We start from the raw sequence: 26,048 nt of genomic DNA, 5'->3' as shown, positions 1-26,048 counted from the left end.
GATCAGTTTTACAGCAAAAAAGCAAGCATAAAGAGGCTTCAAGAGAAAGATTAATTAGTAAGTAGTCAGACAACACTATGTCTGGCCTTGGACTAAGGGTTTAAACAGTAAGAAGACATTTGTACTCGGTCAAAAGATCTTTTTTTGTTTTTTTTTTACCCTGGTAGATGTCTCATATTTAAGGCATTTTACACATCATTTCCTCAGTTCCAAGCAAAGCTTTTAGACAGGATGTGTTTCGGCTCTCAGTCCTTGTTAAAAAGTTGAAAACAGACGAGCACAGCTGTACTTTTTCCACTCCTGCGCTTTCGGCCAACCTGGTTACTCTTTACAGCTACTGTGCTTCATTGTGCCGTCTGATCAGTCCTGACACTTCCCGATCCGTGCCGCTCCTCGCTCGCTGCAGTCGGCTCCTCGGTGAGTCACCGCAGCACAAAAGAGATGCAGGCGTGTAAAATGCCTCTTTGTGAAAATGCCACTTAACTCACCACAAAAAGAGGACGAGAAAACAGTTCTTTTACTCCTTTTTGTCTCAATTTATCTGAAACAAATTGCTCTGCTGTTTGTGTGGATGCTAAACAAATCCTTTCCAGCAGAGCATAAAAAGCCTTTCTCTGTGAAGAAAAGTTGAAAACTTGATAAAAAAAACTATCTCTATTATTTTAAGTTGAATTTTTTTGTGAAAATGCTTCAAATTTGTTGACAGATCCTCAACGTATCCTTATAAGAATATTAACGGTAGGCATAGATAGTCACAGTATGCTTTTTCGTTAAGAATCTTGTCATCAGAAACAAATTTCAGCAGGAGTTAAAGGTTTAGATAATCATTTATTAAAATTAGAAATACCAGCTCTTCAGATTACTTAAATCCAACCTTATTTAATGTAAAAAGCCACTGTAGATACTGTAACTTTGTCTTTCTATCCATGTTCCTCCCCACAAAGATTCATTTGCATGAATCAATTAAGGCTTTCTCAGATCATATCTCCAGAATACTAACTCCAGCCTCTCCTTGCTCACTTTCACCATCTTTTCCGCCCAGCAGCGTTCCATACCACGAGCCTCCATCCACCTTGATCTCACAGCAAGGTCATCTGCAGAAAGACACCCCACCTCCGAATTAAATCTTCACCTCAGAGATTCTTTAATGATCTCCACACCTACGCTCTTCCTCTGTAACTCCCTCCTAAAGCTCAGCCCTAATACCACACTAATTCCCTCCTTCCTGCAAGCATTAATACCCCGAGAGATTGATGGTGTGTTTACAGTTTGATTTCAGACTGGTTTAATTATCTGCACAGCAAATAACACACAGCTGTGATTCAGGCATTCAGAGATTAAATCAAACTCTGCAGATCAAGAACTACTGTGTTATAGAGATGTGTCATCCATGTAGATCTTCTTTAAAGCTTGACTCTGCATGAAACAACACACAGAGAGGGATTTACATGCTATAGATGCTTTAAAACTTTGTGTCAACTTTGTGTACCTAAAGCATCAATATGCAACTCTCCCGACTTAAAATAGTTCCAGACCATCTGATAGTTTGATGACTTTCAAGGAGAACGGTGTATGTCCCATTACCGCAGAGCGCCGCTTAACCTGCTTTAAGCATTATAAAACTCAAGCCAGGAGTGCGTACAGCTTTATGGCATGAGTTCATACACCAGCCGTCAGCTAAGAAGAAGCCAGTGAACCTGTCCTGGTACTGTTTGATAAAAACTGTTGCCCTGACAGTGCACTTTCTTGCCTTCTGGGTCCAGGGCAGCTGGGCCACAAGATCACTGAGAAATAAAACTGTATTTATTCTGCTCTTATCTGTCTGTTACTGGGTTGTTCTAAAGTTAGTTGGCGACAGCCGCAGAATGACTAATGGCGGATTCAGTAACTGAATTTCAATGAGAATCTCTAGTCAAACATTTAACTATTTATTGCAAAATATACAGTTTTACTTGGTGAAGAAGGCTCCACTCAAAAGGCAATCCTTAGGTTGGTCAAGCAGCATAGAACGCATAGCTAAAAAAACCCCGTATGGATAGATATATTTATGATGTATTTAAGCATCCTGGTGCAACAAGCTTTGTGCTATCAATGAGGAGGCTCGGGTGGAGGATGTGAAGTTTTGTCAGCAGCAGCAGAGGGGTGCATCGGCATTGATGCAAGCAAGCATTAGTGAGAAGAATATCATATTAAAGAGCAGTGATTTGCTGTGAAAGTTGGGAGGTGATAATTGGGATCAACTGGCCATCAGCTGATCACAGCTGGGCGTACGGTATCCATGTCCTGCATGAACGAACGCTAAGCTTCATGGCTAACGTCACTCAGACTTAGTCCAATTTTGTCCATGGTTATAACACAGCTCAAATAGTTGATTTTTACCCACCACTGATTAGGCAAACTAATCTGAGTTTGTGATTTAGGAGTAGCATCCAGGTTAACCAATCAAACAGGGACCAGAGCACAGTTCCTGTCCCTACCCAGGAATCATGGCCCATTGTTTGAGAAACACTGGCCCCCAAAAATGTTTTGTCTACTCTTTACCTCTGTTCACTTTATATATTTGTTTTTTTTTGTTTTGTTTGTTTGTTTGTTTGTTTGTTTGTTTTGTTAAATTGCTGTTAAACTTTTGGCAAAAATATTTGAAAACCTACAACCCAGATGTTTCACAGGTAAAGAATTTTGATGTGTTTGGTTTGATAAACAGCTTGAAAGCAGAATGTTAGCAATTTATTCCAAGAATCATCACAATATTTAGGTAAACAGGAGAAGCTACAGGCAGCAGTTAGGTGATTATAGAAGGAACTCTGTTGTTCTGATTAGGATTTATCTGACATGCCAGATGCTGCTTCATATATCCATTGAATGGGATATAATCCACATTTATCTGCAAACCTCCATTACAAAGCATGTGGGAAGGGCAGGACTTTTCAAAAAATTCTCAGAAGATGATTGGACGAATGTTCTGTCTGTTAATTTCAATACGGACCACTTAAAAAGACAAGATAAAATGAGGTAGCAGACATATGCAGCTCAGGTAGTACCCTGAGCTCTACAGGCTAACGCTACTGTGGCGTGTGAATGGCAGAGTTTCTCTGAGCCACTGGGGAGATGCCAGGACAAGCTCTCTCTGTGGCTCCTCACCCTTACTTTAAAAAAGAAATGTGGTCCAGCTGAGATGCCCTTAAATTAAAAAACGCACATACATGTTAAAGGGAATATGTCATTTTTTTTTTTTTTAGTATTATTGCACATGTGTCTATGTCCTTCGTTTGTGGTCCTCCTGTGTCTAAAAACATGAAATCTGACCGTGTGTTCAGAATAATAACACCTGCCCACACCTGGTAACCCCTGCCATAGATCACCACCGGCAGTCATGAAAGCACACATCTGTACTAACATTTAAAGAGGCACACACCTAAAGAGAGCATCCTGATAAAGACTGTTAAGAGCTGGTTTATACAGGGTCAAAAACCTCCTCTGGCATTTGATCCATTTTATGTTTTGACCAAACACAGCACAGACATTCATTCAGACTTCAGGAGACTGTGCTTCAAGGTGAAAAAGGGGTAGAAAAGTCGCCTTTAATTTCCCTTGAGGATTATATTTTCACTTTAAATGTCTAAGTGACCAGACCTGATTCTTATGAATTCACTGTTATGATCAAAAAGTCATCAGGATGAGAAATGATGAACTAATTGCTCAGAATAAAAACACTACTCTTATGAAACTCTGCTCAGATGACCGACTTTGGGACATTTTCAGCACTAAAGAAAGTGAAAACCAATTTTTCTGTCAAAAGCCAAGCAGCTGTACACTTTCCCCGAAGATGACACATTATTGTCTCTAATTGTCACCATAAATCCTACTGACAGCTTCAAATTTAACTTTGACTGAGGAGATGAAGCTTGGATGAAAAACTCATTTCAGGGATGAGTTGGTGGTGCATTTGAGGTGAGGAAAAATCAAAGCTCTTACCCCGTACACCAGCTCCCCGACCATTCCGTTCCAGATCTTCGTCTCTGGGTCCCTGGCGCCGTACTTCCCGTCTGGGACGATGGAGATTTTGTACTTGATGCCGATATGTTTGGCGATCTCAGAGGCCAGGTCCACGCAGTATCCCTCGTACTGGTCGTTTCCTTCGTACATCTCCCAGTTCTTCTTAAGCATCACATAAGGACCCTCCTACACAAACCATAACCATGAACCAGACCGTCAGACAGACAGACACACGGACATGAGGGCTTGCACAACAACAGAAAACAGGATGACAAACAGGAACCGCAGCTCATTCATACCTACTCGAGTTTCAAGGAACTCTCTGCAGTTTTCCACCACTAGGAGTGCTATGGAGCAATGTTTAAATGACTTGATTGTATCTACTGCACAAGCATGCAGATGATGAACTGTACTTTATTTCTAATGATTTCAGCTTTTTCACTGGCTGGCATTCAATGGAAGAGACATCTTCTGAAACATAAATGCAGCAAAGGTGGATAAATGTTCTAGAAAGCAGAAAATGACTCAGCTTTTTATTATGATCTAAAGCTGCAAAATGATGCATTTTGGAACACTTAAATGTAAACCTAAAGAAGATTGAAGGAAGATCCACAGGGTGCATTCAGTTTAAGTTCAGTCAGACGACTCGATTTTGTGATCACTTGAAAAGTTTGCTGCAGCAGATAAGAGTTTCTGTTTGGCGCCCAGGCTCTGATCTCAGCTCTGGACATTTAATTTAAATGCAGAAATTTGTGGCGAGATGAAGCGTGATCTTACACCCCGAATCTGAGACTGAAGGTTGACGGTGGATTGGCGGCAGTGCTGAAGGTTTTGGCTCAGCACCGGTGCAAGACAGCATCGGCATTACGAACGACTGCAGTCAGTCGCAACACTGAGGGAATGATGAGGAAGGAGATGAAGCCATGTAGTTTATTTTGGTCTGAGGGATGGTTACTAAAGTGTGACATTTACAGAACATTGAAGACATTTATTCAAAGAGCCTAGATTGAAGGAATGCCTCCCTCTTTGAAACTTAAATATCCATCCATCCATCCATCCATCCATCCATCTTCTTCCGCTTATCCGAGATCGGGTCACGGGGGCAGCAGCCTAGGCAAGGAAGCCCAGACCCGCTCCATTCTTCCCTCACTTGTGAACAAGAACCCGAGATACTTGAACTCCTCCACTTGGGGCAGGGTCTCATTCTCAACCTGGAGAGGGCATTCCACCCTTTTCTGACTGAGGACCATGGTCTCAGATTTGGAGGTGCTGATTCTCATCCCAGCCGCTTCACACCTGGTTGCAAACCGTTCCAGTGAGAGCTGGAGGTCCCGGTCTGATGAAGCCAACAGGACCACATCATCCACGAAAAGCAGAAACCTAATCCTAAGGCCACCAAACCGGACACCCTCAACAGCCTGGCTGCGCCTATAAATTCTGTCCATAAAAGTTATGAACAGGACTGGTGACAAAGGGCTGCCCTGGTGAAACTTAAATATCTACTTTTAAAAATCTACTTTCCACTACCACCTGAGCATATCAAAGGAGGAAAAAAAATGCCTAGCACAGCTTTAAAAGTGACTTTAGGCCTGATCCTCACTGCTGTGAGATGCTTTTTTATTGCTGAAGATAATTTGGCGTTGAACAGAAAGAGATGCATGTGTAATCATAATGACAGCTTGTGCTTCATATGCACAGCTCAGAGTTCAGATGGGATGCAGAAAAAAATCTTCAAAGAATTAATGTGATGCATGATACATGACTAAGCAGAAAAGGAGGCAGACATAAAGCTGAAGGGAAGTGAGAACTGAGCTGCAGCCAGACTGAATGACTAAATACTTGAAACAAGCCTGACTCGACTCAAACACTTTAAGTAATCAGCGGTGGCTCCAACTGCCTACACTGTGACCAGTCAGGGTTATAGATCATCGGACCCACTGGGAGCCTTGCCTGGTTTCTGGGCTCATATTTCTTAATACATTACGTTTGTCATGGAAGGTAGCCTATGCATATTGATAAAAAGAGATTTATTTGTGAGATGTGCTTGCTTGACATTGCCCTGGGCTAAAGAGAGGTACCCAAAAGACTCGCCTTAAAGAGGAGAATGCAAATCCTCGGCTGAGCCTGCGGCAAAACAAAACATTAATATACATATATATCATAAAAATATACGTTTTAGTCTAAATTTACAATCAGGAATGTATGTTTCATAACAGTTCTTACACTAGACTACCAAACTGATGCATGTTAGCAAGGCATTATTTAGCATTTTGTGAATATTCCTGCAAGAATATCCAAGAATGGAAAAAACATTAACCTTTTTGAGGGACACTTTGTACCAGTATTCATTCTAAATAAGTGAGTAAAAAAGTCTATTGGCTAAAAAGCATGTGTCATTTTGTACTTTTGCGCACTAAAGTTATTATCACCTCTCAGGAACATACTGTGATAAAATCAAAATTCTTTAGAGCAATCCACATTAATCTGCTAACATCCTGGGGAAAAAGTGAGCCATGAAACCATCCATCAGACTGCACATGCAAGTCTCATCATTTTTTGATGATTCAAATCCCCCGTAGAAATTACACAAAACATTTATTATAACGCTTCTAATTTATGAACCAGGTTGAACATCTACCTGAGTACTTGTGACTGTAAAACATTTGATTTGGCGCAAAAATGGCAGGAAACAGAGATAACAGGAAAGCTACAAGACTGTGTATATTTCTTTGCAAGGAGGAAGGAACTGCATGTCCCACAATTCATTGCAATTAATCTTAAATCATTGTTAATGTTAACTTTTCAAGCTTACAACCCACATTTGTACCTCATTTCTACACTTATCTTTATTATAGTATGATATTTCAAGTGATAATGATGTAATGTATCGTAGTTTGCATATTTATTGCTTCATACTGCAGCTGCATGCGTTGTTGTGTCAACAGTAGACAGCCTTAGTTTGTAGGCTGGTTCCTGGAGAACCCAGCTATCAGAGACGTTGCTGTGACACTCAAGGATTGTGAGTTTTGCAGTATTTTTGGCTTAGATCGCAAATAAACTAGAGGTTGATATCTTCTGAAATTTAGCCTTCTATATCATCATCAGGCAGCTCATGGTAAATCTTACTTTGATACTTCTGATGATCATCAGATCTGCCTTGGCTAAAGTGAATGGGCTTTTTACTTCCACAGCCACAATGTTAATCCCTGTACTGACCGGGCTGTTAGCTGCTTCTACAGTAGTAGCAGATTATGTATTACTACCAAAGGTTAGCTAGCTTAAACAGCCATGTGAGCTCTGGGAGTCTAGATGAAAAAGCTTGTGTGACCTCTGAAAACCAGGTTTCTTATGTTGGCTTGTCCGCAGTTCATCTAGGTAAACAACAAGGATATTATTTGGCTAAAAGATTGAAGTCGGCTCCTGCTTGTTAGTCTGCATAATCTTTATCAGTCTATCCCCACAATGTTATTGTGTCTAAAGTGTCACACAGCAGTGTTAATTTCATCGACTAAAACTATTTTATTGAACCAGCTTTGTCCACGAGAAAGACAAGACTAAGTCTAGCTAAAAAACTGAATATCACTTTGTGTTTAACTGTCTTTATTACTTGAACCACAAACCACACCTTTGTCCTCCAGATCATTTATGGCTTTTTGGCAGGAACAATTGTGTTTTTGGACTACTTTGTTTGGCTTTAAAGCATGAAAACAATTTAAATAGCTTATATATTCATGTCCTCTCATTTTACTGGGGGTGACTTTTCTTTTGTGACACAATCGTTTGGATTATATTTAGGAAAAAAACTTCACTACGCACTGATTTGATTGAAAGATATCGTGACAGGCAGACGCTACCTCCAGAAGGACGGCTTTAGTGCTAGCTTAGCTGACAGGAAGTTGAGCTCAGTGGGCGGGCTCTTGTCTGTGTCAGGTTAATCCAAATTTCAGTTTAGACAGCGATTTCAGTATGGAACCCGCCATGGATTGGCTTCAAAAGCTGTTTGAGTCCACCTTTTGTAAGCAGACGACAGACGTCACACAGGCTTTGTCCAATTCTTTACACAATCTATGGAAACAAAAGGTTGTGAACCACTGCTCCAGATGTTTTCTAATGTCCTACTACTTCAACAATTACCAAGTCTTTTGTAACCACAGTCTTATTTTGCTGGATGTGCACACATGTATCATTGGCGTGAGACGCAGCACTTACGCAGGCAGTCTGAAAGCCCTGACTTGTTCACATGCACGTTGAAATGAAAATCAAGCTGTGACACAGCTGCTATGCAGATAACACACACCCAGTCTGACATGGCAGTAACATCTTTCTCCTACGTATGCAGAAACATCCTGTGGATCTTACAAGAAAAAAAGCTTAGTCATTCACCTAGAAATAAATCCATGGCTTTCAGCATAAAGACAGAAATATGGTCTTGTTTTTTAAGGTAATTTACAATCTTTCACACACTGGCAACACGCAGAGATTAATACATAAAAATGTTGCACATAATATCTTTAATGAATCTCAGCCATACAAATAATGAAACCTAATTTACAAGTTGATCTTTGCAGATGTTTTGGATGATAAAAGCACCCTAATACAGCTTTCATCCATGTGATTTATGATTGCAGGGTGCATGACAGTGCTGGCAGCCGGAGGAGCGGAGGGAGTGGCGGAGATAAAGGATGCAGTCAGTGTTTCTGGCATGAGAAGAGAGCCGTGCTTCAGAGGTCTTCACAGAAAAAGCCCAGTGCAGCTGACAGGCTGGTCAATAATCCCAGCCACACTGCTTCAATCACGGTCTAATAGGACTAATTAACATGCCATTAAAAGCACATGCTCAAAAACACACACCACAGGTCTGTTTAGTGTTAAAGAAACATGCGTACGAACATCGGGGTTTGCATACAAACACAGGTCAAGACTGACTGTGCTCCCTCCAATCTGCCTGAGTGTTTAGTGTACTATCTAGCATAAACAATCTGCTGTACATTCTGTCTGATCATGAGCAGTAATAGGCAGCAAAACAGTTGTCCATATTGTACAATAGTTTGACCATGAGAACATTTTATGAGGCAAACACACACTTCTGCTTCTCAGTTAGTGACTCATTTGTGGGTCTCAGTCATCAGCAGCCACTTGAGGCACTAATTACATTTTTATTTGATTCAATTTGGTTGCATGACATTGAAAATGGAGCAGCACATTTAAAGCACAATTTAGAAATAATATTTGCAAATGCCCACTGTCCTTTTTTTCTTTTTCTTTTTTTTTTTACATGAAGTGCACTCTGGCTGCTGCAGCCGAGCATAACAGCCTTGTTAAGGGTTTTAGATTGTCACTGTGCTTTAATCAAAGCTGCATATTGTTATAGCTGAGCCTTAACCTCATGGGAAACCTGCTCATTTTCAGTATATGTGATGGTACTTAGAGCAATGAAAAGATAAGGGAGGTTAAGCTGGAAACACTTTATTATGTAAAATAAGGCTGGTGAGAAAAAAGATATTAAAAAAAAATTATATTAAGAAGAGACATGATTTGTTTCAGCTTCCTGTGTTAATATCATCCTTCTACAGACATTAGCTGGGTTCCATTACAGTTTTTTGCAAAATAAAAGCGATATTTCTTAAATTTCAATTAAGTACAATTGTGCTTTGAATGCGTTTCCATTGAAAGGAGTTTTGGGCATAGGCCTTGCAATTCTCGTAAAGTCTCATCTTGTGTGAATCCGCTGCAGGGAAGCTTGACGCTCAAAACCTGTTGCATGTTGGTATGGTTTTGGTTAAATCTACGGCGGTTGCCTTGATAATTTTGAACAAAAGACGAAGGCAACAGATGATAGTTCAGAGGTAAAGTCCGTATGTATGGCAAAAGCCACGTATAAGGGTAGAAGTATGATATTAAGAAAAGTCTCATCTCCTCTTCTGTCTACACGTACCGCGCCATGTTTGTCTCAGAGTGACTGGTCATGTGACCCTGTACGTCACGTCCCATGACTTGTAAATGCAGAAAAAGTTTTTCCATTACAATTTGCAATATATTTCTATATCAAAACACCTGAAAACCTCCTCATCAAAGCATAAAAACTTTTTAGCGATATTTTAGGGATTTTTTGAAATTCAGGTGTTTCCATTACCAGTTTTTTAATGCATCATTTCGATTTTGCGCATTTCCAAGTGTAATGGAAAACCAGCTATAATTAAGCCCTAAGTAGACAAACATTTGTACCTTTTGACTCAGTTTTCCATGATAAGTGAATATTGGTTGTCTTCTTGAGATTCAGACAAACTTGTCATGTTACCTTAAGATAACAATACTGATTCCCCATTGAACATTTCAGGAGAAAACCATTAAAATATAATCACTATCACTGAAAAATCATCATTATTACCCTGAGACAGCAAGACAAAAATGGTCAAATCTGGCTGCATCCTGTGACTTGTAAGGCAGGATAAAATGCTAGACGTACGCCTCAAGACTGCAAGTGAGATTGCCAACATCACCTACTGCTAGGAATTATGACCCCCAAAATCCACATACTCCGCTTTTGCTGTGTTCTGGCTGTGCAGCACTTTCCCCTGACCAATGGTAAGTTCCCCTGAGTGTGTCCGGACCGCCATGCAGAGGAGCACAGCCCTGGGGCAGCACAGGAGACAAGATTACAGGAAAACTACGAGATCAAGAAAAGTATGGTAACTGCAGATTATTTTGCCTATCTTGGGTTGATTTGAAATTTATTTGGACATGATTCGCTAAATTTTTTTGCTTCTGCTATAGGTGAGTACATTAGTAAGTTAAAAGGTACATGTTTCCTACAAAGGATGTGTGGTTTTTCAACCTCAAAAGTTAACTTTTCTTAGTCAATGGCACGGTAGTAGCTCTGTGACCCACTGACCTCCTGTTGCTTATGCCATAGAAAGAGGCATAATGTTGATGATTTACTATTCGGAGTACGTGCAACAGGATACAGTGCATTGTGGTGCATTTTGAAGTTGACCAGAAGCTTTGCATGTTTTTTTATAGAAAACAATGGCATAATGTGAAGCAAGCAAGACCTTGTGGAGCGCTTTTCTGATTGTTAAGACTCCCTTTAGAAATTAAGGGCAACAGTGGTAGGCAGCATGTCATGTTGAATAACCCCTTGCTGCTACATGAATGATGATTTTTCAATAAAAACAGAGTATGTGTGTAAAACTACGACTTCTATAAAATGTTAGGCTTGAAAAAATGCTATCGTAGAGTAAAAGGAAAGACCGGGAACATTAATCAAACATTTTCAATCCTTTTATTAGTGTCAGTGAAGGCAGTAAAACATCTTTGATGCAAAAAGGAAATATTTTTCTGTCACACAGATAGACAAGAGAAAACACTGAGTATAGGTAATGCTACTTAGTCTGGTTTTATTGAAAGTTAATCTCCACTGTCACATGCATTTAGATCCTCTGTTAGGTGTAACTGAACTGCAGGCTCCAGACTCATGACAAAATGCTTCAGTTTATTTCCATGGCAATAAAGTAAAAAAAAAAAACTACACATGATCTTAAGCACAACTTTAACTGGAGAGTGCCACAAGCTGTCTTTTACCCGCCATACTTTTAACTGAAGAACACATGTTTTTGTACGCAAGGTTCTCACACAAAGCCTCCTGAGTCTGCACAACAGCTAAAGTCACATTTTCAGAGGAGATTTTGATTGAATCTAAAAAGTATGTTTCTACTACATTCAAACTTGACCTCAACTGGAGAATCTCTTGAGCTAAGGCATTGACAAAAGACGTAATTATGGCAGGACCTTGTGGGTACTATTCGCCGTTTGGAGGGTCGATGGTGTGCGGGTTTTTAAGTGCAATGAAGGAGTTTAGAGCCAAGACACACTTCGTCAGTGTCTAGCTTTATCCTGCCAGTACGGTGACAAAGCTTGGGCTTGTCGTTGGAAGCTTTAGTGTCCATGCACCAACGCTTAGTAAGCTGGAATAAAGAATCTCTAAAATCAAAGACAAAAACAGCTCTCTGATTGGATCAAAACATTCTTATTGACCTAACTTAAATGTTCATGGTAAAAAAAAAAGTTAATTATTGTCTTCTTCTCTGATTTGTTTTGAACTTTTGTCAGTGTGTAAAATTTGATCTTCATGTTAACATGCAAAACAAAACAGTAAAAAGGCATTTTTAAGGCTTTGTGGCTAGCCAAAATTAACATCCCAAATAATACAAATGTAAGGAAAACTAAAGGGATATTTTGTCATTTTTTTTTAGTTGGCTCATATAAAGCTGTGGTTCTCAACCTTGGGGTCGGGACCCCATGGGGGTCGCGAAACACTGAGAGGAGGTTTCCAGTTGCCCTTAAAAACTAAGAATATCTCAAAAATTACACTCTGTTTTTTTCATTCACAATTTTCATTCACTTTCATTTGTGCATTTCTAAGGGTAATGGAAACACTGCTGCTATTTTTTGGCCCATTTTTAACATCAAACTAGTCAAATTATGCAGAGAAAATGTACCCATCTGTTGACAATTTTACTTTTTACAACTGAGCCTTAAACATACAGAAGCATCCCTTTAAAAAGCATCTGTGTTTGCTTTGTCATAACCTTTGCTTCTTTCCAGTGCCATCCTCTTGCTCTTTAGCGAATGTTTTGCTCTAAACAGTCGTCGTTTCTAAGCCATTACTCTCAACTGTTAAACTACAAAGTTAAATCTCCAGACACAATTTTGGGAAGCCGTAAGGATGATTCTGGTGCAGGATCTCTATCAGGACATAACCTTGAAACCTATATTTTAGGAAAACGAGTGCTTAATCATATCACTCACTGTTCTCTTAGTTTTTCTAGGACAAAAGCTGCTAATGGTTCATTAAAATTTTAGCTGATTGCAGCCCCTGGTTATGGTTTGTGAACTTTCTGAGGTGGAAAAAAGGCAGCTGTGCCCTTACAATCCAAAGTCAGATGACAAAACGGAAGCAACTATCTGTTGTGCAATCTGCAGCTTGATGACTTGTTTGCAAGTGTATTTCTAGACATATTGAAGATCTCCTTTACAACAGCTGCTCAGAAGTTCCTCAGACACACGGGCAGCTGTTATGAAATACAATGCTGAGACACTTCATTAAGTTTCTACTAAACAAACATTACTTTCATGAACATTAAAAGCGCGTGTGTGTAAAAGGCAGCCGTCATAATGAAACCATAATATCATGCCGCATAAAAGCTTGATGGATATGAACTGGGATGATTATGAGCGTATTAGTCTTTCTAAGCTGTGTTAAAGCTTACAGGAAGCCCTCGGAGTGTGTAATGTAGTGAACGATGGAGCAGGTAGTCGGAGAAAGTGACAGATTTAGAGCATTCAGTGAGACGTAAATGTATAATCACATTCTGGTGCTGCTTCACTTTATAGCTCAGGGTCCATAGATCTTCTCTAAAAATTACAAATTCAAATCAGGATGGGATTGAAGCCACACAAACACACTAGGAGCATGACGATGCATGAATCTAGCACACACAAACAGGTGTAGTGGGAGCGTGTTTCTGCTCGTAAACAGAGACTGAGCTGTTAGGAGCTGGGGACCCATTTTAGCCTCGACGGGTGTCCGTCCAGAAGCAGCGTCCTTAAAAAGAGACAGTGTCTTTCCCCCTCCATTTGCATTTCATTTTCCTCTCGAGGGGCTCCATTACGGCTCTGAGTGGCTCCATTTCTTGTTCAGTTTTCTGTCCATTAACACAGTCGCCGAGCGAGTCTCTCTCCTCTCGGCCAGTGTGTCTTTAGGGCTTCATTTTGGCTCAGGCTGCCGTGTCCATCACTCTCCCATTAAGGGGCTTTCATATCCTGCTTGCGTCCAACTGGGGCTCAGTTTCTTAAAATGGGGTTCCTCATCAGGGGCTGAAAAGAGGGAGGATTGTGCTGAGCTGTGACTCTCCATTCCCACTCTCCTCCTCCTCCTCCTCTCAGCTGTTATAAGTGGCTGTTTTACTGTAGTCAGCCATGTCAGTGTTGCAGCTACAGCCAGAGATTCACATGCCATGCAAAGGCCATTCATTCAATCATGTGTAAAATGATTTAGTAGCTATTGACTTCATTTTTTCTCTGCAATTGGCACAAAAATCTCAGTAATGGCAGCTGGTAATGGGGCTGTTTGACTGCGATTTGAGATGTTTATGGTGCGATAAAAGACACTCTCAGTGATGGCAGTTGATTCTGGAGTTGTCTGATGGTTTATTGGAGTTTCTATTGGTGTAATAAAAAGCAAGCCCATTTCTAAGAGTCTCCTTTAGTATCAGTGGACCTCATTCACCAAAATTTTCCAAAGATTTTCCCTTAATTTCTTCTTAAAGTTCCTAAGAAAAACCTAGTTCTTAATAATCATAGAAAAAACACCCCTTTAATGCCCTTATACCAGGGCTCATCAACTACATTTGTCTACTTATCATCCATGTGGATACTGTGGGGGCCGAACTTAAATGACCTGAATAAAAGAAACACTTGCGTCTAACTAACTGTATTTTCCTTGAAATGTAGCTTATTTTTAGCCATTGCAAGTGAACTCAGTCCCCATTACCTGTACTGAATCCAGCCACAAGGGGGCGATAGAGATATTAAAGCCACATATTTCTGGGACTGCCCATGTAGTTTTATGTGACTATGCTGCACCATGATTGGTAAAAAATATGTAAAGGAGACAGGCCTTTTGTTTTGATTCTCAGGCAGTAAAAACTCTCAACCCCCCTGAATTGTTTATTTTTTGCAGAAATCTGCTGCTTTAAATAAAAATAAACTTAAGAGTGTGTTTGTCATGCATCTAAAGGCCGGCTCAGACTACATGATTCTTTTGGTCATTCATGACAGCACTATGCCAGACTCTGCGACCAAAATCTTGTCCTGTCTTGGCCGACAAGCCTGGCCACACTACAAGAGTGGTCCGGACTGCTCAGCGTATGCTGACGTCACCACTGTCTCCATGACTGAGTGCAAGTTAACAGGTTGCTGGCGAGGTGGGTCAAAGAATGTCAATCACTCTACAACAGAAGCGCTCTATGTGACTGTAGTGGTCTTTTGCTCAAAAAACAGAAAATAAGAAACAATTATGGATTGGATTATAGATCATAAGTATGGATGTATCAAAAGGAGGACAATATAGACTGACTCTCCTTCAGATAGACCTTAAGGTATGCATGTGATAACGTAAATAAAATAAAGTAAAATGTACACATTAGTTTTAGGGAATAAAAGGTGGTAAATCTTGTAAGTGATGATGCAAAGACAATGAGCAACAATCCTGTTGTTAGATGTCAGGATTCACGTCGTTGACATCAGGTCAGGGTGTCAAACTAGACGGCGATGTACGAAAAATTCTGACATGCTAGAGTTGTTGAATCGTTCCCGACTCTCAAAATCAGGCCTGAGTTTTGACGACGAGCTGTGACGTCGCAGTCGAGATTAAATCTAGCTGAAATCGTGTAGTCTGAGCCGGCCTTTATTTGCTAATAATGCTTAATCATAGTTGGATTTTTGTAAAACTGAGAAAACATTAAGCCAATCTTTATAAAAGCAGCATAGGATTTTTGCATGTCTAAAAACCCCTCTGTTTCAGCCCTGCTCAGGACGAGCTGTTTCTGTGGATTTAAATGTCTGGTTCTGCCCCTGAGTACACTCCTCTCAGGAAATGGATATGGCTCTCCTTAAGGATCAGGAGAGGGGGGCTGAACTTTCTTCCAAGCGGGTAGGGCCAACCGAACCTGGGGGCGGTGCTAACTACCCGCATCACATCATGTGGGGAAAATCTGAGAACGGCTTGTTTAGCTCACATTTTCTGAAATGTGGAGAAAAAGAGGGGGATGCGGATGGATTTTTCTGACTCTTGGGGGGATTGTGAACCAGCCAGGGGTACATCATTGTTAGAAAAGCCTGAAAAAGGGTATTTTGCATAATATGTGAGCTTTTAGGCCTACACGACCACAATGCATTTCACCCAAAGCATTTAAATAGAGGTTTATCTTATTGATTGTATTACTGCATGAATCCCTTTGCAGTCACGGGTGACTTCAGAATTTTCAAAATATGTAGTGGCGACAGAGAAAGGCAGATGTAGAACATGTAAAAACATGCTTTTCACTCATGTGTTCACACAAACTTACTGCCACTTCTGCATAAGTCCATCAGTCAGAGTACGAGGAGCCCCCAAGCTCAAAAAGTTAAGGAATACTGTTATGGAAAACTTCTGCAATGACCAAGCTCATCCGCAATTTAATCCAATGTGTCTGAGACAGACATGTCACTCACTATGCTTGTGTCAGAGACTAAAAATAAGGATATTTTTTTCTCTAAGTTTAATGTTAGTTACATTAGCACACAAAACTGTTTTAGTTTGTTTCAGTTTTCTTGTAAGCCTTCCTTTATTTTACTTTCAGTTAACCAGAATGGTTTCTACATTTTACTTTCAGTTTCCTTAGCAGTTGACTTTAATAATCCTGGTTCTGATGAGTGCAAAACTGGTCCTTTTACCATCACATCAGCACTCATATGTGGGTAAGAGTGCAATTAAGTGTTCTTAAATTTTGTTCTATCTGAGAATAAATCACAAAGAGGGCAACTTTGCTGAAAGCCATAATGTTCTTAAAAACTGCGATAGTGGGTTTTAAGAACAAAAATCTTTCTAAGAATGGTGACAGGGCGCTGGTAACTTAGTGGTTGTGCCTGTGCGTCCCATTCCCCACGCTCTTTCTCCTTTAATCTAACTCTACCCACTGTGCTATCTCAGTAAAGGTGTAAAAGCCTCAAAATTTACAAAAGAGAAAAAGAACAGATCAGTTGGTGAATGAGGCCCAGTGTAGAACTGCTGTTACAAAGGTTGTGTGGTTTCTAACCTTTATGAATACAGCTCATGGGGGCTTTCAGGGGGTTAAAGTGCTGAAACCTGAGCTTTGCATGGGACCATGCAGCCATGTGTTAGCTTATTTAATCACATATTCATATACCTATGCTGCTGGACAACTTCATTTCAACATAAAAGTAAATGCCTTACCATTCAAACCAAGCACAATTTAAGATTACTTTTGTTTGTATACCTTTTGATATATTTTACAGAAATGATAAATATTTATCTTCACTCGTTTTGCATCAGATTTATCATGCTGCTGTACAAAACTGCTGTGAAGTGATTCTTTTTCTGTCCAACCATTCGAAATTCCTCAATAAATCTTAGTTATTTAGAATGCATAAAGAATATAAGTAAGATTAAAGGACATGTATGTGGTAAAAAATTTGATTTTTGGAGACAAAAGTTGATTTTAGTGTTGATACCATCTTTGCAAAAACACTTCACTTGCTGCCACTGCTGTATTCCTGTCTATTGGGGCTAGTATTAAAGGATAATTGGTTTCTTTAACTTTTATATGAAGGGTTTCCCACAAGAGAGTGTTAATGTCTGCCCAACATGGCGAAGAGGTCCTTCAACTTAGTTTTAAAGGCCAGGAATAAAAGTTTACGACTGATAGTGCTTTATACTGCTAAAAAGCCTTAGGGTAGTGATGCTTCTGCTCATACAGAATGTCTGCATTTAGCCTACATTAGTGATAAAATACAGCATCAGATAAAACAAATGAAGAGGGAATTAAAGCCTAACTAAACATAGCTTTGTTAAAGGGAAAATGCAGAGATTATTGTAGAGATGCTTGTAGAGTACCTTAGAGAAAACAGAGGTACTTTACAAGAAAAGGAAATGAAAGGGGAACAGCGCTGAAGAAGACGACTTTATTTACTGTTGAAGAGCTTTTAATGTCTGAGGTAGGTTATTTGATGTGTAGTCACTACACCACGGGCTCCTGACTTTCATCACCTCCTAGGTTTTATATAAATGTGTTCTGCAGCAGCTCTATAATAGTCTTATGGCATTTCAGGTTAGTTTTATGGGTGCAATCACATATATGTGTTGGTGTCAACATGCAGGTCTCTTACCATGATGGTGGTGACTACGACTGTGCGGTTCTCCATGCCTGACGTGTCGTTTGGAAGCAGCGGAGAATCCTGGATCAGCACCAGTTTGTCTGCATCGTTCCAGTAGCCGATCTGCAGGAAGGAAACACGTCTCAGATTGTGTTTGTGAAAACATATATGCTCCTATATGCTGCAATACAAACTGATTTATTTGATGTAAAAGGGTCTAAAAAGGTGAGTGTGTTTGGTTTATCTGATCAGTGGCAGCCACAAAATGAAACATTAGGAAGATTCTAAGGGCCCGTGACTGATGGAGGCCCTGAAAAATATGGAAAGCTTTGTCTGTTTTTCAGTAAAGACATGTCTATTTAAAAAAGACTTTTCACAATACATTGATCAGGATATTTATCGTAACTCCTTTCTAGTTTTTATGGCTAAAAAGTTACTTCCACGCATCATCTGTATTGCTAAATTTCACCCACCCCAAGTCCTTGAAATACTTCAACCCTGCCTTGGTTTTAAGACTAGTTCTTCTTAAAAGAAATGTTAGTAAGACTCAGACAGTTAAACAATGGTTTGACTTAACAACAATTTAGATGGTCAGCAATTTGGATCGGATCATGTTTATGTTGCATAGACAGTATTATATTAAAAAATACTGTAGATTCATTTCATATGTTGGATGTCACACTAACTTTAAAGCTGATCCTGCAACTGTCTTAAAAAAAAAAACAAACAAAAAAAAAAACACACATTATACAACTTTGATTCCAAATAAATTGGGGCGCTGCATAAATTACAATTCGCAAATCTCATAACCCCATATTGTGTTCACAATAGAACATAACATATCAGATGCTGAAACTGTAACATTTTACTTTTTCATGAAAATATGAGCTTATTTTGAATTTGAAGGCAGCAAAACATCTCAAAAAAGATGGGACGGGGGCAACAAATGTAAACATAAGTAGTGCTACTGATAAAAGGCTGGGGGAGTATTTTGCAACTAACTAGTTTAATTGGCCAAGGTCAGTAACATGACAGGGTATAAAAGGATTAAGAGAGGCAGAGTCTAATCTGTGAAAAAACGTGTCTAAAAATTTGTGGAACGAAGTCCATGAGCATAAAATTGTTAAGACTTTGAATATCCCACTATCTACAGCACATTATATCATCAAAAGATTCAGAATCTGAAGAAATTTCTGTGTGCAAGGGACAAGGTTGAAGGTCCGTACTGTATTCTCGTGATCCACTGGCCCCTCAGGGGGCACTACATTAAAAACAGGCATGATTCTGGACTGGAAATCACTGCATGGGCTCAGGGAAACTTCCAGAAGTCATTGGCTGTTAACACAGTTCACCGTGCCATCCACAAGCGGAAGTTAAAGCTGTATCATGCCAAGAAGATGGCATACTGGACCAAAGCTCATTAAAAATGGACTGAGACAAAATGGAAAACTGTTTAATGGTCAGATGAACCAAAATTTAAAAACCTTTTTGGAAACTACAAAAACAACGCTGATATCCAGCCAAGTTGACATGAGTGCACGGTTCAAAAGCCGGCATCTCTGATGATATGGGTCTGCATTAGATTAGAGCTTATACATCTGGAAAGGCACCATCAATGCTGAAAGTATAGTGAAGTTTTAGAGCAACATATGCTACCATCCAGACAACGTCTCTTACAGGGAAGGCATTGCATTTTTCTGCAAGACAAGGCTAAACCACATCTATCACAACAGCATGGCTTCACAATAATTCAGTTGTTGAATTGGCATGCCTGCAGTCCAGACCTTTCACCAACAGAAAATATTTGGAGCATCATAAAACAAAAAAATGGGCAAAGAAAACCCAGGAGTGTTGAGCAGATAGAATCCTACATCAGAAAAGAATGGGACAACATTCCTTCAGCAGCTGGTCTCTTCACTTTCCAGATGTTTACAAACTGTTCCTAAAAGAAGAGGGGATGCTACACAATGGTAAACCTGTCCTTACTCTTTTGAGATGTTTTGCTGCCATCAAATTCAAAATGAGCTAATGTTTTTCATGAAATGGTAAAATGTCTCAGTTTCAACTTGGGTATTTTGTTTATGCTCTATTGTGAACAAAATACTGGTTATAGCGACATTTGCAAATCACTGTATTTGTTTATATTTTCATTTTACACAGCGCTCCAGCTTTTATGTAATTGGGGTTGTACACTGGACAGGGTTTACTGGCTTAAAGGTGGCCCAGTGCTCCAGATGTTTTCTACGGGGGTCCACAGTGGACATCCCTGTCCATATCAAAGGTCCTTTCTGTTGCATGCTCAGAGATCCAGAGCACAGCATGCAGTAAATTAAAAGATATTGTCAGGTGCTGTGCACGACTTTAAAGGGGTTTTGAATTATTGCAGCTGAAATGCCCTCATGCAGGATTATTTCAGGACAATTTCCTGTTAATGTTTTTTAATCTAGAACTATTTCATGTGTGGTAGACGTTACTGTCATCTTCTGGAAGTCCTTCAGGGTCAAACTGAGTGAGCAGAAGTGACAGATGTGATATGTTACGGTCATAATGTTTCCACCCTCTGTGTTAGAAATGCCTAGCAGATGTACAAGGCAGTGTTTGGTCTTTATGTGATTTTTATAAACATCTAATACCTCCAGACTAATATTACATCAATCAGACGTATTGATCTCATAATAGAGTGGGGCTTTCACGGCAAACATAAGCAGCTATACGTCAGTGAGCTGCTAGTCCACTGCTGCTGGAGCGGAGAGCTGTGATTGGCCGGTACCTCCTGTGTGCTGGGGCATCAGGATGATTGAGGAACATGGAAAATGCAGGAGAGAGGCCGTGACACACACTCAGACACAGACAACCGCACACACCATGTCCTGACAGGACCCTCGCTGCATGCAGGACGACAGGCCGAAGCAGCTTTTGATTGATGGAAACTCCTCCTCTTCTCCCCCTCCTCCCCCTCCTCCATGATTGCTCTCTATTTCATTTCATCCTCCTGCTCTCACTCTCACACATGCTCCCTCCCTCTCTCTCCCTCGCCTTTTCCCATTTTCACTGAATGTTTTTCTTCAGACATCCATCCTCTCATTTCAGAAGAAGAAATTCAGGCAGAAAGTGAAGTTTTTTATTTGTGATTGCAAAAAAATTTGGAAGACTTGATGTTGTTCCAGCTCAGTCTCATCGGATCATTAAAAGGCTGCCATAAGTTTTTAAAAGATGCTTTATTATTAGGTAGTAAGACCGAATACAGCTATATTTTTATTTCATACTGTTGAGCCACAATACTGTTCCTCTCTTGCTTTAGAAGTAGAAGATTCCTTTGAAAATGTTTTTTTTAATTTACTTTTCCAAGTTACTTGAACATAGAGGTGATTCTGTTTAACTGATTTCAGTTTTATCATATTTCTATGTTTAAATGAATCACCAAAGCAAACTTCTTGTTCATGTATATTGTCTTGTAATACATATTTCTAATTCTAATCAGACAGTAAACATATATTGATAAGTATAAATGATATATTAAGGAAACATTTTCACAATAGCTGTGTCTCAATTCAGGGGCTGCATTCTTCAGAGGGCCCATTTGAAAACTGATTATGCCAGCTGTAAAATTTGCAATGCTTTGATTCTTTTTCAATGCCATGTTTTTTAAAAAATTATTTTGGGGCTTTTTGCCTTTATTCGATAGAACAGCTGAAGAGAGGCAGGAAGTATGGGGGCAGAGAGTGGGGGAAGACATGGCCCAAATTGTGCTGATACAGGGAGCTACCAACTCAGATAAACTAGTGCCCAATACCATGTGTTTTAAACAATATCATATCTGTTATTTTTACATGTTTTTTTTATGAAAAGGCAGATTTAAACTTGTATTTCAACCAAAAGATACCTTAATTGGAGAGAGATGAACAGGGTGCAGCGATGGCCAATCGAATGAGGGTAAGAGCCAGTGTCCTGTTGTCCTGGGATGTTTTTATTCCCTTATTGTTTTACAGTGGTGTAACTTTGAAAAAGTTGGACACATGCCAAGAAAGATTTGGGATTTTGTTTGATCGCTACTGAAGACGAGCCTCGTCCTGCCAGCTGTGTGCCTCTCTGCTCCAGCCCCCGTCACAGCCTCTATCCCTGCTAACCGTTTAATTCACCAGTTGGCAAATGCATTTTATGAGGTCCCTTTTGTGTCTTTTATGCTTATGCTAACATATAGCAAGTGTTTGCTATGAACAGATAGAGAGCAAAGGAGAGAGACAGTAATGTCTCCTGGTCCCTGAAAGTCTTCTTTAACATCCTAACCTGCAGACTGAAAGCAGCTTCACAGCCCTGCACAAATACTGACAGCCATAAAGCCACTTATATATATAAACAAAAAAAAACATCAGAATAGGCTTACGGAGATAAGAAAACCTGCATATATGACTTCTGTTAGATTAATGGTAATTCATGGGAAATATTTGCTTTTATGTAGGTCTTATCCTTTTTTTTTTTTAAATCATATTTGTTTTGCCTTTTATTAAAATAAACAGTAATGTCAAATTTTGGTATGTCTTGACTGTTTGATGACATTTCTTATGTGCAGGTTGGAAATAAAAAAATGACTAAACAAAGTTATTGAGAATGTTGAATTTTAACTAGTATGGTATTGAAATTCAAATTCCAGCATTGGACCCTACACAGCATGTTAAGCTTAAAAGAAGCAGTTTTATGAGTTGGTTTGGACAAATATTAATCAATAACACATGGTGAAAGCTGTGTTGTGTGATGTGATTACCCGTCTGGGTCCATTGTTCTTCAGCTCAAACACGTCCATTGTGTAGTTGACCCTGCGGCCATAGTGGTCAAACTGGACATTACCTGTTAATCCCTGCAGCCGGACCTGCACACAGAGGAAAGAGAAATGTTAAAAATGGATGGGGAGGTTCTAAGGCCCAGCCAAATGGAGGTCAACAAAATCATTGTCCCCTGTAAAGTTATGCTGTGATTTTATCTTATTTTTGAATAATGACCATTATCACAGAGCAACAAAAATTATTTTCTGAGTTATTTAAGCTGTAGTACAATATAAACTTTTTCAAGATGTAAACCCCTTTACTTAAAAGAAGATTATTTATTTATTTGTAATGTTAACAATGTGTTTGGCTACATGAAACAAAACCATCTGGAAAGTAATGTTAGAGCTCAAAGCTAAGTTGTAATGTGCACAAACATCAGGATTGCATGATATAAATCAGTGGAAACTGAGTCAACTGAAAACGATAACATGACTGTTAAAAGAGGTAAAAAACTAGCAGGAAAGGAGTGGCAAACATGGGTCAAAACTGGCAAAAATAGATTAAAAGAGGGAAAAACAGCAAAGTAGGGTGAAAAGTGGAAAAAAAAGTGGCAAACATGGGATAAAGGACCAAAAATAAATGGCAACAATGGGGAAAAAAATGCAAAAAAAAGGCAAAGATGGCCAAAAGTCAACAAAAATGGATTAAAACTGGCATGAGGAAGTAGCAAAAATTGTTTCAATGACAAATAATAATAAAATAGAGGCAAAAATTGGGCAAAGAAATGGCAAAAAAAGGCATGATGTGGAAAAATGGGCAAAAAGCGGCAAAGTAAAGGCAAAAATGGCCAAAAGGTTACAAAAATGGGTCACAACTGGCATTTAGAAGTGGCAAAGATGGGCGAAAAGTGGCAATACAAGTATTCAAAGTACTTTAAAATTGCAAAAAAGTATCAAAAATGGCCAAAAGATGACAAAATGGGTCACAACTTGCAAAGTAGGGCGAAAAAGTGGCAAAAAAGTAGCCAAAATGGTCTGAAAGTGGCAAGACGTATCAATAATGGGTTAAAGTGACAAAAAGAAGTGGTAAAGATGGTCTTAAGTGGCAAAAAGCAGAAAAAAAGTGTTTAAAGTGGCAAAACAAAGGCAAACATGGAGTAAAGTGGCAAAAAAGTGTTAAAAAAAACCTTTTAAAGTGGTTGAAAAACTGCAAAATCATTCAAAAAGGGCTGTAAAGTCCTAGAAATAGGTAGAAAGTGGCAAAAAATGCATTTAACCAAGAAAAGAGAGTCAATAATGGGCAAAAAGTGACTTTAAACATTGTTTGTTTAAAGTAGCAAAAAGAAGTAGCAAAAATGGGCAGAAACCAACCGTCCCACACCTTGGGAGGGTCCATTCTCTGAGTTTTTCAGGGGCCCCTGAGATTAGTGATCCACTGCATCACTCTTGTAAGTTTAAAATAAAATTCTGTTTGCTTGGGTCCTTAGAGTAGTACAGCTGAAGTTTTCCCGGACTGAATAAAAGAGAAGTTTTCAGATATTCCTCAAAGCAGAAGGTCAGATTACATCAATGTTTAATGCATCATCTTAGAGCGTCCTCCCTCTCTTACCTGTTTGAGAGTGCGCTCCATGTCGATACCCTGGTTCCACGGGGCTGCAGGGTTGGCGAGACAGTCGCCTGCATTCCCTCGTCTTGAAATGTCAACCTTCTGCCGCCGCAGGTTCCTGAAGGCCTCAGCCATCACCATCACCCCATCGTACGTCAGCGCTGAGGTGTACTGGGGGACGAGAGGAGGAAATCACAGATGTTACTGTAAGCGAATGAGGTTGGGTTATATGCAGAAAAAAAAAAAAAAAAACTTTAAATGAAAACTAGAACTACCACCAGATAGGAATATGCTTCCATAAAATTGGTTTCTATTGTCAGTGGTCTGCTTTATGTCTCTTCAAGTTCATGTTAGTATAGAGCGACAAAACCTCAGAGCTAGAAAAAAACATTTGTTGTATGTGCTAACATGCATAAGGTACATCTCTTTAGATGGTACAATAATGTATGAGGTCACTGCAACCTCGCAATATTTAACTCTTTATAGGGCACCAAACATACATAGTCACACAGTATGAATTTTACTTAAGGTGCAGACAAGGCTGGATTTTTTCAACAGATTATTTCCACATGCCCCTGGTAATATGCAAAGACATCCAGACTACAACCCGGGTATGTCAAGCCTCTTCAAGTGCCCTGAAGTGGCTACCTGACACTTCTACACCTCAATTTTTGTCCCAAACATGCCAAAAGTCCTGCACAGTACAGATAACAAATTATGTATATATGACACATATTTTATTCTGCTCTTTGCATTATTATTAAGAGTATCTTTCAGGTTCTCTGATGGAATTAAAGGGAAAAATAAATGGTTAAAAAGTTAAATATGAGTGATTTTTGCCAGTTTCATAACCTTGTATTACACTAACATGGCATATATCAGTTTGATTTTTACTGAGCCTAATCACTGCAGAGAGTCTTTCAGTAACTTCATATTTGTGGTTTTTTTAAAGGTTTTTCGATTGAGTTTTATTGAAATGAATGAATGATTTAGAATTTTCAAGTGTTTCATAGAGTACTCATAAAGCGGTTAGGTTGCAGTGACCTTTGACCTCCAAATCCTAATCAGTTCCATTAAGTTCCAGCACAGGTCTCTGCCAAATTTCACCAAAAAAAAAAAAACCCCTTAATGCATTATTGAATTATGTTGTGCGCAAGTTTCAAAGTCACAGTAACCTTTGACCTTGCAACTTTGACTCAACTTTGTGCAAAAGTTTTAAGAAAATTACTCAAAGCGTTGTTGATATAGCATGTTCCCAACAAGAGATGAACATAAGATCCAATGACCTTTACTATGAAATTTGACCTCCAAAATCTCATCAGTTTATCCTTAAGGCAGAGGAGATATTTGTGCAAAGTTCAAAGCAAATCTTTCCATGTGCTCTAGAAATATCACGCTCACAAAAAAGGCCTGGACAGACGGATGGATAATCCAAAGACATAATGCTTCCAGCCCTGGGTATCATGGCTGCAGAGACATAACAAACACTACTGCAGGAATTATGTTCCAACTTTGATCTGGTAGATTTCTCACAGAGAACTAAAACAGAGGCTGGACCATGTCTTTGTAAATTACACTCTTTGCTATAATGAGTCTACCCTGCTGTTCTGTCTGTTTTGGGCCAATTAAATGCTGATTTAGCTGGACAGGCAAAATCTCCGTATTTGCAGGTTGGATCTTCTTTAAAACAATCTGAGTAAGTCTGCCTCAGAGAGCACGCTGAGTTTCTGCAGGGCTGAGCATTGCATT

The 26,048-nt window shown here is 39.5% G+C and overlaps 1 protein-coding gene across 1 annotated transcript in view; it reads right to left on the bottom strand.

Annotated features, from left to right (window-relative positions):
- gria4b (glutamate receptor, ionotropic, AMPA 4b) overlaps window positions 1-26,048 on the bottom strand; it is a 250,881-nt gene that overhangs the window by 53,962 nt on the left and 170,871 nt on the right. Inside the window, exons 7-10 of the mRNA XM_041800842.1 lie at window positions 24,303-24,470; window positions 22,694-22,798; window positions 17,944-18,054; window positions 3,976-4,182 (exon numbers count right to left, since the gene is read on the bottom strand). Coding sequence (XP_041656776.1) covers window positions 3,976-4,182; window positions 17,944-18,054; window positions 22,694-22,798; window positions 24,303-24,470 — 591 coding nt within the window. The remainder of the gene's footprint in view (window positions 1-3,975; window positions 4,183-17,943; window positions 18,055-22,693; window positions 22,799-24,302; window positions 24,471-26,048) is intronic.

This window comes from Cheilinus undulatus, linkage group 12 (assembly GCF_018320785.1).
Source record: "Cheilinus undulatus linkage group 12, ASM1832078v1, whole genome shotgun sequence".
Lineage (NCBI taxonomy): Eukaryota > Metazoa > Chordata > Actinopteri > Labriformes > Labridae > Cheilinus > Cheilinus undulatus.
The sequence above is the reverse complement of the archived record's forward strand: the minus strand, read 5'-3'. Positions and strand labels throughout refer to the sequence as shown.